The sequence below is a fragment of the Brachyhypopomus gauderio genome, chromosome 18 (assembly GCF_052324685.1).
Source record: "Brachyhypopomus gauderio isolate BG-103 chromosome 18, BGAUD_0.2, whole genome shotgun sequence".
In the NCBI taxonomy this organism is placed as follows: domain Eukaryota; kingdom Metazoa; phylum Chordata; class Actinopteri; order Gymnotiformes; family Hypopomidae; genus Brachyhypopomus; species Brachyhypopomus gauderio.
In genome coordinates, this window is record NC_135228.1 from 1,298,308 (window position 1) to 1,310,100 (window position 11,793).

At 41.2% G+C, this 11,793-nt stretch overlaps 2 protein-coding genes across 7 annotated transcripts; one reads left to right on the top strand and one right to left on the bottom strand.

Annotated features, from left to right (window-relative positions):
• The first annotated feature begins 1,646 nt into the window (after window positions 1-1,646).
• Window positions 1,647-7,068, top strand: LOC143482236 (G2/M phase-specific E3 ubiquitin-protein ligase-like). 5 transcript variants are annotated; one of them, XM_076980536.1, is made up of 16 exons: window positions 1,647-2,284; window positions 2,740-2,927; window positions 3,001-3,028; window positions 3,110-3,208; window positions 3,517-3,592; window positions 3,704-3,987; window positions 4,090-4,146; window positions 4,247-4,323; window positions 4,497-4,550; window positions 4,648-4,853; window positions 4,940-5,042; window positions 5,140-5,302; window positions 5,703-5,806; window positions 6,013-6,157; window positions 6,468-6,594; window positions 6,672-7,068. In XM_076980536.1, the coding sequence occupies exons 1-16, from the start codon at window positions 2,102-2,104 to the stop codon at window positions 6,944-6,946; spliced, it is 2,169 nt and encodes a 722-aa protein (XP_076836651.1). In that variant the 5' UTR covers window positions 1,647-2,101; the 3' UTR covers window positions 6,947-7,068. The 5 variants fall into 5 exon arrangements, with proteins under 5 accessions (XP_076836651.1, XP_076836654.1, XP_076836650.1 ...); XM_076980535.1 differs by having other exon boundaries at window positions 1,648-2,284; window positions 3,001-3,208; XM_076980537.1 differs by having other exon boundaries at window positions 1,648-2,284; window positions 3,001-3,208; window positions 4,497-4,512; window positions 4,748-4,853.
• Window positions 7,069-7,169: 101 nt separating this feature from the next.
• Window positions 7,170-9,214, bottom strand: LOC143482237 (uncharacterized). Of its 2 annotated transcripts, XM_076980541.1 has the most exons (7): window positions 9,024-9,214; window positions 8,442-8,927; window positions 8,317-8,362; window positions 8,132-8,223; window positions 7,917-8,027; window positions 7,509-7,788; window positions 7,170-7,400 (listed from the first exon to the last, which is right to left on the bottom strand). In XM_076980541.1, exons 1-7 carry the CDS (start codon window positions 9,104-9,106, stop codon window positions 7,170-7,172), a joined length of 1,329 nt encoding a protein of 442 aa, XP_076836656.1. In that variant the 5' UTR covers window positions 9,107-9,214. The 2 variants fall into 2 exon arrangements, with proteins under 2 accessions (XP_076836656.1, XP_076836655.1); XM_076980540.1 differs by having other exon boundaries at window positions 8,442-9,214.
• Between the last annotated feature and the right edge of the window lie 2,579 nt (window positions 9,215-11,793).

Sequence of the window (11,793 nt, forward strand, 5' to 3'; positions counted from 1 at the left end):
TACACCCTCAACACCATTCAACTACACCCAAACCCACCATTCAAATACACCCTCAACACCATTCAAATACACCTTAAACACCATTCAACTACACCTACACCCACCATTCAAATACACCCTCAACACCATTCAACTACACCCACACCCACCATTCAACTACACCCTCAACACCATTCAACTACACCCGCACACACCATTCAAATACACCCTCAACACCATTCAACTACACCCACACCCACCATTCAACTACACCTTAAACACCATTCAACTACACCCACACCCACCATTCAACTACACCTTAAACACCATTCAACTACACCCACACCCACCATTCAAATACACCCTCAACACCATTCAACTACACCCACACCCACCATTCCAATACACCCTCAACACCATTCAACTACACCTTCAACACCATTCAACTACAGCCACACCCACCATTCAACTACACCTTCAACACCATTCAACTACACCCACACCCACCATTCAAATACACCCTCAACACCATTCAACTACACCCAAACCCACCATTCAAATACACCCTCAACACCATTCAAATACACCTTAAACACCATTCAACTACACCTACACCCACCATTCAAATACACCCTCAACACCATTCAACTACACCCACACCCACCATTCAACTACACCCTCAACACCATTCAACTACACCCGCACACACCATTCAAATACACCCTCAACACCATTCAACTACACCCACACCCACCATTCAACTACACCCTCAACACCATTCAACTACAGCCACATGCACCATTCAAATACACCCTCAACACCATTCAACTACACCTTCAACACCATTCAACTACACCCTCAACACCATTCAACTACACCCACACCCACTATTCAACTACACCCTCAACACCATTCAAATACACCCTCAACACCATTCAACTACACCCACACTCACCTTTCAACTACAGCTAGCCAAATGAAACCCTCCCCACACACACACACACACACACACACACACACACACACACACACACACACACACACACACTGTTGCTTTCGGTCTTTGTAGCTGCTCAGGGATTTGAGCATATGCGCTCTGCGCTAGGGCAGCGTCAGGCGCTATAGTCAGAGCAGGAGAGCCCCACGCAAAATATTTGTTTACCAAGAAGCTCCAGCAGAGTTTTGAGGCCTGAAACGGTGGTGGTCCACAGTGTGTGTGTGTGTGTGTGTGTGTGAGTGTGTGAGTGTGCGTGTGCGTGTGTGTGTGTGTGTGTGTGTACGATGGCCACTGGGGAGGCATATGGCTCAGCACACAGCCATTCTGCACAAACACACCAGCACCATCTGCAAACCTGGCACCTCTCCAAGAACAATCTTACAAATCTAACAAATCTCTTTCTCCCTCACTTTCTCTCCCTCTTTCCTCTCTCCATCAGTCCCTTTCTCTGTCTTTCTCTTCATCTCTCGCTCCATGTCTTGTCCTTTATCTCTTCTTCAGTATCCACTCATCTTTTCTCTCTCTCTATCTCTCTCTCTTTCTCTCTCTGATGTCATGACTGTGGGGGTGTGGTGTAAATATAGACGTGCCCAGAAGTACCAACCCTCCATGTTCCATACTGCAATAGCTCATGCAGACATCCGGAGGAGGATGTTCGTGCAGCAGAACCAGCTCAGGAACCAGAACACCAGGACACCATAACAACACCAGGACACAAAACCAACACCAGGACACCATAACAACACCAGGACACAAAACCAACACCAGGACACCATAACAACACCAGGACACCAAAGCAATACCATTACAACACCAGGACACCAAAGCAATACCATTACAACACCAGGACACCATAACAATATCATGCCACATGGACACAGTAAGAATGTAATGACACCAATATGAAGTAAGAGCACTGTCAAAAAAAACGTGCGCATACTCAGCAAAACACGTACGTAAATACATTTGTTGTACACAAAAATCTGTATTTATATATTCACGTACAGAATAAGCCATGCATAAAAACATTATGTCGTAACACTGTGTGTGTTTTGTGAGAATACAACTACAAAATCTACAACTTATGCATACGACTAGAATTTTTACGGGTACGACCTCTTAGTTATGATTACGAATCCAAAGGTGAGAAACGACTGTCAAAAATACGTCATTTGGGGCACAGCCGAAATGCATCGAGTACAAGAGCAATCGATTCGTCACAATGCGCATGCGTCCTCAGCCGCGTCCAGCTTTCAACTGTTGGCGGGTAGAAAGATGGCTGATGCAAGCAGCGGGAGCTCAAATCAGGTACAGCTTAAATTCTTTCCTCGTCTAAGCTAAATTGTTTTACAATTATTTGTTTCAAATAGTTTACGCTTTTGTTAGGTCTTCGTGGTTTAATATACTATGTGTCTCTCACAATCTTTAAGGGACAATGCTGTTATATGGCGCGGGCTAACCGCAATGGTGCCCTTTGAGATTCTTCTAGATGCGATCTTTTAGTAGTAATGGGCTTCACGAATCAGCGTTTTACTGCTTCACTTCTTCCTTTTTGCTTTTCCCACCGCTACGACAATGTTGCTTTCTTATTCGTGTATGGCTTTAACGTTATGCTAGCTTCAAGATTATGGTTCACTCAAGCTAGGTTTAAACTTGACGCTTCGCAACGCGCGTCAAAAATGATCTAATCGCGGTGGCTCCGCACATGCTATTGGAGAAGACTTCATTCATCTGTTCTTGGTATAAAAATGTTTGTTTGTCAGGTCCCTTTAGCAGACATCATCAGCACTGCTCAAAATCTTGTTACAATACTGAGCAACAGTTTAAGCTCAGCAGGAAATGTCAGGCCAGCCAGGCAGGGTAGGGCAGATCCAGGTTGTGGACAGGGAGCACAGACAGAAAAGGCCCAGTCCAGTCACCGCAGCCAGTCAGTACAACAAGAAATGGCAAGGTATGCGACAGGCAAGTAGGCTGTTTTTGTGTTACTTTACAGTTCCAGTACTCTAACCCAGTCATGTTTTTAGGTCTTTTCCTGGATTTTTCCGCAAAGAGGTCAGGGGGAAAAGACGTTTTGCACCATATACACGTCAAAAGAAAAGCTTTTTGGTCAACTTTTTCCTACTTGACAAACAGCGTGGGAAAACTCCCAAAGGAGAACTAGAATTACGACTTATGCTGGCTGGACTTGGGAAACGATCATTAACTATAGATGAAAACATCACTCATTCAGAGGTATTCAAAATGAAATAAATGTAATGTAAAATATAACGTGGTATATTTCATACACATTTATTAACCACATTTTTTGTTAGACTATATGCTCTGCAAGACTGCTCCAGTATTGAGCATCACATTGAACACACCACCAGTTAAGACGATCATAACACTATGCTGAGCAAACCTTTAATGAGATGCAGTCAGGCTGTTGAATTGGGAATATGTGATGTATGTAATTGATAACTGCATTGCATGTCTGTTAAACCATATGTTAATATTTGTTCAAATTTCTAAATTGTGTAAACTCTTCTGTGTCACTCAAGTTGACAGATTTGCTTGTGAAAGCATATCCAAAGCTTACAAATATCTCTGGTGGCTGGTTATTGCACAAGTCTACAGGTAAGTGGGCTCCCTATAATTAATGCCGAATTCAAATGTGGCTGTTTTGTAGATCTCATATTTTTTTTATTGAATGTTTATCAATAATTAAGATATTTTTTTCCATTTTAGGTGGAGGGGGACAACGCAAATTGCTTGTCGTTCCTCCTGACTCAGATGGATACAGTGGGCAACAGTTAAAAGCAATTAGTGGGAATGGCAAATGTATCATGTACATTGCTCCTTTACAAGAAGAAATTGACAGTACTGCATTGCCACCAGAAGCAAAGGAATTTGAACAAATGCCCAAAGCCCAGTGTACATCATGTAGAAAAATGTTTCCTCTTCAGGCTCTTCCAATCCATATCCAGGAATGCCAGAAGGAGCAGGTTGATTTGTGTATTTCATCTGACAATGTATGTTGAAGCTTAGTTAAATCTTTTTGGGTTATTTTTTGATCCCATGATTTAACATGTACAAAATATTAAATCAATTGGCTGTTAACGTTTCATCTGCAGGAAAACTGTACAGAAGAAGATTCAGTCTCAAATGACCTGGACATCCAGAGGGAGATGGTAAGACGTTTTGTACAAATGTCCTGATAAGTGTTTTAAAACTACAAAACTAAATTATAATATTGTTTTTGTTGTTGTTTTGTTACAATTCTTTTGCCAGACTGCTGAGTGTCCGATGTGCAAAAAATTATTTAATGTTGATGTCATTGAAGTACATGCATCTGACTGTGGATTACGGTAAAAAATGTCACCATTACCTTGATTTCATGACTGCGGTCTATATATGTATATGAGTTAATTTTAATTTCCTCATATCAAAAGGAGCTTGCATCATAAAATGCTACTAAACTTTATAAATATATTTTGTTAACACTCTTATTCATTAAGGGGAGTTGTATTTTTGTCTGTAGAACTGCAGAACATGGGGTTAGCATGTCAGATCACCCTATAGATTGCTTCCAGAGGTAAAACCACAAGTATCTTTTCAGAAGTATGTTGTCCATTATTCATTTAGTTATCTCTCTGCTGTCAGTATAACTTTCTTCCATTTTTTTTTTCCAGTTCTGACGACATACTTAATTGGATTAGTGGCCAGGTGGAGGAAACCAACACATTTTCCATCTGTGTATCTCGAACTGACCTCTTCACCCGCGGCATGCAGCAGTGGCAACGTCAGAAGAAAACATCTCCTAAATGTAGACTAAGGGTTACCTTCTTTGGGGAAGCAGGCATTGACACTGGTGCCTTAAGCAAAGAGTTCCTAACAGGTTTAGTAGGTGTTAAAAGTACACATTTTAAAGTAGACAATTTGTGAAATCACAGTTTTATAATTTATAATTTTGCTGTTTTCTAGAAATGCTTGCAGAGATTGAGAGAAAGCTCTTTGTCTGTAGTGCAGACAAAAAAGGAAAAAATCCTCTTTACTGTCTGAACAGTTTGGATCAAAACTACTTCAGGTGAGTCTAATCAGTAGTTCTGGTTATTTTATATGTATTGAGGAAATAACCTAAAATATATTTAAATACATTATACTATTTGATTTTATCTTATTAGGAGTGCTGGAGAAATCATGGCAGCTAGCTTGGCGCAAGGGGGACCTCCACCAGCCTTTATGCGCGAATGGTGCTTCAGATATCTCTGTTCTGGTGATTCTGACAGCATTCAGGTGTCAGCTACTGATGTCACTGATCGGGAACTGTCGCTTCTTATTGAGACGGTAAAAAAATTATGAAATCAGGCGGGTACTGAAAAGTAACGATGATTATGCACTTATTAGTCTACAAGTAAAGGTAATTACATACAAAGGTAAATACAAGTCTGTTTGGGTAATTTCTGCTCTTGTACTGTGATCCGTGACCGTGCACAATAATTTCTCAAATGTAACATTGAAACACTAGTACACTATTCTGATATTGTGGATGTTACCGTCATCTAATCCAGTGTACTCATTTCTCTAACAAATGTTTTCCTCATAATATTGTAATCATGTCTTTCCACTGTATATATTGACATTGCTGATTTAGGGGACCAGATCCACATTTTTGGACAACCTTATTTTGGACAGTCTTCTTAAGAAGTGGAAATTTAAATAATTCAATTCAATATTGTGTTTTCAGATTAGCAGTGCAACTGATGATGAGCTCGGTGAACATACTGATGAAATTCTAAACTGTGGATACACTGGAAGGGTGTCTGTAGAAAAGAAAGATCACATAATCAGGTATTTATTAGGTGTTTCTTTGTTGACTGCTGAAATGGTTACTACTTTCAACACAAAACACATGGACTACTGCAGTTACAGTTTCAAAACCACTATATTTTCCCTGCTCCAACACTCACTCACTCAGTTAATTCAGGGATGTCAGGTTTTATAAATTTTTTTTGCTGTTTTAAAAAAAAAAACGTGTATTTCTACTGTTTTTGAAGGGCCGTTATACTCCACTCAACCATGAGAGTCGTTCCGGTGCTTGATCAGCTTAGGAAAGGACTGCTGCTTTATGATCTTCTTAAGATAATGAACTTGTACCCAGAACTTTGTCTACCACTGTTTGTACCAGGAGATGATGACAAGGTAACTAATCCTTTACTATGGCATTTCTATTTAATTAGCATTAAAGGAATGGTTTCCAGCTCTAGGCATTGCTGATGTCCAGGTTAGAACTAAAGCTGCAGCACTATACTAACAGACACTAAAAGCCTAGTCACCTAAATCAAGACCAGGCTTCTTTGTGAATTTCATCCACTATTCATGCAGTTTGAGAGGTGGGTTTTTATTATTATTTGCATGTTTTTACAGGAACATTGTGGTCAGTTTTAGTGACTTCTAGTGTTTTGTTACCTCTAGTTCAAAACTAAGGGGACATCAAAATAATTGATTTTAGGTAGATGCAGCTTTTATTCTGGAGAAGTGCCACCCTGACTTCAGCGAGAAGGGATCCCTGAAATACAGCAAGGAAATTAACATTATGAACTTGTTCCAGGATTTCTTACAAGAAATTGAGGATCAAGGTATGTTTTAGCTTTTGTTAAAAAAAACAAAAACAAATCTCTATTCACCCTAACATGTTTTCAATCCTTTATGTAAGAACAAGGTGAACATGGAGAAATGTCCGTTGGCAAAATCATGCAGTGGATGACGGGCCAGGGACACAAACCTCTTTTGCCAAGTGAAAAGCAGGACTTCAGCATAACTGTAAAGTTCTATCATGACTGTGACGGCAGTCATACTGTTTGTTTTCCAACAGTAAGCGCATGCAGTCGCACAATCACTTTTCCCTCTGCTCACTTGAAAACATCTGATGACTTCAAAAACATTATGTACTTGGCCATATCTTGTGGGGAGTCTTTTGATAGGATGTAAGGAAGCAAGAAATGAAATTCAACACTTCCTTCCTTGTTCTTTTTATTCACATAGGATATCTTGCATCAATATTAACATTTATGTATTTATATAATGTTTCACTGCCAGTTTTTTTTTTATAACATGTAGCATGTCATGACAGCTGTCAGCCAAGGTAATGTACAAGTCTGCAGTTCATTTTAAATAAATGTTTACAAAACGGCTGTTATTTGCCTGTTAGGTCTCAGTTATTGCTTCCTGTTCTCCAAAGGTGTTCAGCATATTGAACCATTGATATGTAAATGTCTCTACCATAGGATTCTGATGTTGCAAGAGGATTGATGATAGATTTAATTGTTTCCATCACAGTTGGAGGCAGTGGGCTCTCAATTCGTGGCACCTGAACGCCAAAAGGTTCTTCATTTGCCGAATCGAAGGACTCCCAGTCTGTTCCAAACAGCTCCAGATTCTGAAACTAAATAAAAAGAAAATGCTACCTTGCATAAAATTGTTAATTAAAATATACAGCATAAGAGGCAGAGTTATGTCATAACTACCCTAGGGTAAGTGATTTAATACAAACCTGCAAATTCTCTTCAGAGTCACCAGAAGAATTCTGCATGTGTCCCAGAACCCACAGCTGGTTTGGGCTAAGTCCACCTTCAGATTGTAAGGGATGATTATCCCAGCCTTCAGTAAAAATGTGGAGATCATGTTCTAGGCGTGCAAGAAACACATAATGCACACAGAACATATGGAGAGAATCTGACAAGTCCAGCAAGCCATCTTCTTCAAGCCCATGAAGAACTTCGTAGTACAGCTGAGTTACACTGAGCCAAACATCTCGCCAAAGGCGCTCGATTCTAAACAGAGAAGGGAAAGAGGAACAGCTGTGTTAGCCAAGTAACTGATAGCTTGCTCTTGAATATGCTTTTGAAATGGTTTTATAATAATCTTACTATTACAATACTTTGCATAGTTAATTGGTAACCTTTGATTATGCACACTCTTCCCTGCAATGAAGCTTCCTCTTCCTGTGCCTTTTACAGTGAACATGGTTTCTGCAATTCCAACATTTTCCACACCTTCATCACCTCTCACTCTAGAAAATGTAGGGAAAAAAGCATAAAGTAGCAGTTCAGCGTTTAAATACTGAGCAAGTTTGCTTAAGCAGAAAATCAAGAATCTTCTACCACGATTACACACCTTGATGGCCAGCCATAGTTTTGAACTGCTTTTAGAAAAAAAGAAAGTGCAGTGCTTGAGCAGTTATTATCTGCTGGTTCCAGGTACATGATCTATATGTAAAGTACACAAAATGTCTCAGTAAGCAATCATTTACTTTTCACGTACTAATCAAACTGAGTCTGACTCAGTTTAATTCGACACACCTTTCTAGAGTATCCATCGATCCCTCCAAATATGACAATGTTGTACCTTGAAAGCAAAAAGCACATCATAGCTTGTCCTTTTAAGGAGAAGTAACATTTTGATAGTATTATAAACTAATGATTACCGTATAAGTTTATGGTTTGTGTCCACGTGGACTAAGGATAGCGGATGCTGTACAAAATACGTTCTCCTGACAATGCACCCTAGCTTTGTCATCCTCTCCAAAACTCCAGCAGCATCTACTCTGTGCATGGACTCCTTGATGCGATCCCACTGAACTCTGTGCCCTTCTGCTTGCAAGGAACCCTTTACCATCCTGTATCCTGCAGTTGGTAATTGTCTCTTGATAGACATCACAGCATTATCCAAGTCATGGTCAGAGAGACTGCTATACGTGGACTTTGTAGACAGTCCATGTTCACGCATTCGACGAAAGATGGTTGACTGACTAACTCCTAGCAGGTTTGCAATACAAGACACGGGTAAAGGCATGTCAATGAGTCTGGTTAACAGTTCTTCAGAAAAGATCAGTTTTGGTCTGCCTCGTCCATTACTTGCATCCTTAATGAAAAGTTGGGGTGCTTCTTGTGAAAGAGCTCCGTTTATCTTCCTTTGAAGAGATAGAAGATTCTCCTCAATTTCACTTGGCACATTAAAGACAGTAGCAGCTGATGTCAAAATGAATACTTCTTGATTAACAACGTACAGGAAATAGTCCAAATCCAAATTTGGTCGATCCAGGATCCCACTTATTCTAGATTGAAGACGTTCCAGTAAGTGTGTAACCATAGACTCCTATGAAAGTGAAACAATATATTTTATGAATGTAATGTTAATATTTCACAGCAGTTAGGCAGCCAAGTGTATTCCAATACTGGTCCTGGAGTAACCCTGCCCTACACGTTTTAACTTGTCTTTAACATACATTATAGCTTAGCTAATTAACACACCCTTATTGAGTTGGATGTTCGCAGAGTAAAAAAAAGTGTGCAGAACAAGTGGTAGTCTAAAACTTATGTTTTGAAAGTAAAAAGTGATAAAACGCCGATTGCATCATTTTTGACGCGCGGACCCTCGGGCCAGTTGCGAAGCGTCAAGTTTAAACCTAGCTTGAGTGAACCATAATCTTGAAGCTAGCATAACGTTAAAGCCATACACGAATAAGAAAGCAACATTGTCGTAGCGGTGGGAAAAGCAAAAAGGAAGAAGTGAAGCAGTAAAACGCTGATTCGTGAAGCCCATTACTACTAAAAGATCGCATCTAGAAGAATCTCAAAGGGCACCATTGCGGTTAGCCCGCGCCATATAACAGCATTGTCCCTTAAAGATTGTGAGAGACACATAGTATATTAAACCACGAAGACCTAACAAAAGCGTAAACTATTTGAAACAAATAATTGTAAAACAATTTAGCTTAGACGAGGAAAGAATTTAAGCTGTACCTGATTTGAGCTCCCGCTGCTTGCATCCGCCATCTTTCTACCCGCCAACAGTTGAAAGCTGGACGCGGCTGAGGACGCATGCGCATTGTGACGAATCGATTGCTCTTGTACTCGATGCATTTCGGCTGTGCCCCAAATAACGTATTTTTGACAGTCGTTTCTCACCTTTGGATTCGTAATCATAACTAAGAGGTCGTACCCGTAAAAATTCTAGTCGTATGCATAAGTTGTAGATTTTGTAGTTGTATTCTCACAAAACACACACAGTGTTACGACATAATGTTTTTATGCATGGCTTATTCTGTACGTGAATATATAAATACAGATTTTTGTGTACAACAAATGTATTTACGTACGTGTTTTGCTGAGTATGCGCACGTTTTTTTTGACAGTGCTCTTACTCCATACACCAAGACACCATAACTTCAGAACACCAGGACGACATCACAACACCATGACATCACAACACCACGACACCATGACATCACAACACCAGGACATAAGGACAGCAGTGAAACCGTGACAAGACGACAATACCAGGACGCCAGGATACCATGACAAGGCCATGACACCAGGTCACCATTTCACCATGACAAGGCCATGATTCCAGGTCACCATTTCACCATGACAAGGCCATGATACCAGGTCACCATTTCACCATGACAATGCCATGATTCCAGGTCACCATTTCACCATGACAATGCCATGATACCAGGTCACCATTTCACCATGACAATGCCATGATACCAGGTCACCATTTCACCATGACAAGGCCATGATACCAGGTCACCATTTCACCATGACAATGCCATGACACCAGGTCACCATTTCACCATGACAATGCCATGACACCAGGTCACCATTTCACCATGACAATGCCATGACATGGATACAAATTGATTGTCAATGTCAGCTGTAGGATTTCAGTCTATTTAGGGATGTACAGCTGGTCCAGATTAAAGAGACACATAATACCTCTCAGATAAAGTTATGATAATATTCACTAGCTTTAAAGAAGTAGGACCATTTCTCTCTCTTCACACACACACACACACATACCCTCACACACACATACCCTCACACACTTCACATGGGGAGCACAAGTATTTACACACACACACACACACACACACACAAGCAGAGGTTCAGTAAAAATGTAATGCAGCTGAAATGTACATACACACAGAGGGATGCACACCTTTGCATACACACACTCATCCTTACCCACATGAGCACACACAAACACATATGCGAATGCTGATGCATATGCACCCATACCCATACACACACACACACACACACACACACACACACACACACACACACACACACGCACACACTCAGATGCTCTCCTGTAGGTCTCAAACAGGTCATTCGGTTTCAGCTGTAACTGCCGTGTCATGTCAGCTTTACAGCAGTTAATGAATAGCAAAGATAAATGGCTTACAACGGGTTACCATGACGCTAAATGGCCCTCTGATCTTACCCCTGAGCCATGCTAAATCTGGGAGTGCTACAAACCCAAGAATGAGGAAGGAGGGAGATTTTTCCTGCCGTGTTTACCCCTGACATTACTTGTATGGATAAATCTTTAGAAGGTTTTGCACATTTTTTCTCCAGTACTCTTCAAGCATGCCTTGCGCATAAATCCAGGGTGCGCGTTTCATGGGAGCCGTTTAGCTAGGTCTGGAATGGCTTTTCTGCGATCCTCTGCCAGTCAGGATGGGCGGTTCTCCTGGTCTCTCCTCTTGGTCAGGAGGAACGCTCGGTCATCTCGGACATGGAGAATACCACCACGCCTCCTCTCGTTCCGCTGCGGGGGTGGGGGGGGGGGGGGGGGGGGGGGGCTCACGTGAAACCAAACGGAAGCGTGTCTAGCAGGTTCTGGCCAGGCTGTGGGCGGGACGCCAGGTGTCCAGAGACGGCCTACGTTACTGCTCCTCGGCTACGTGTTTCCATCCCATCTGTTACCATCCCAGCGTTACCCACCCTTGTGTGGAATCATCGCCCCTGCCATGACAATGAACCTGGAAA

Excerpts from the sequence above, each read along its gene's own strand:
- LOC143482237 (XM_076980540.1), bottom strand. The coding sequence starts at position 9,106 with ATGGTTACACACTTACTGGAACGTCTTCAATCTAGAATAAGTGGGATC. Across the intron at positions 8,363-8,441 it reads ACAAACCATAAACTTATACG|GTACAACATTGTCATATTTG; the intron begins GTAATCATTAGT and ends TTTGCTTTCAAG. Across the intron at positions 7,789-7,916 it reads AAGAGTGTGCATAATCAAAG|AATCGAGCGCCTTTGGCGAG; the intron begins GTTACCAATTAA and ends TTCTCTGTTTAG.
- LOC143482236 (XM_076980535.1), top strand. The coding sequence starts at position 2,102 with ATGATTACGAATCCAAAGGTGAGAAACGACTGTCAAAAATACGTCATT. Across the intron at positions 3,988-4,089 it reads TGTGTATTTCATCTGACAAT|GAAAACTGTACAGAAGAAGA; the intron begins GTATGTTGAAGC and ends TTTCATCTGCAG. Across the intron at positions 4,551-4,647 it reads CCTATAGATTGCTTCCAGAG|TTCTGACGACATACTTAATT; the intron begins GTAAAACCACAA and ends TTTTTTTTCCAG.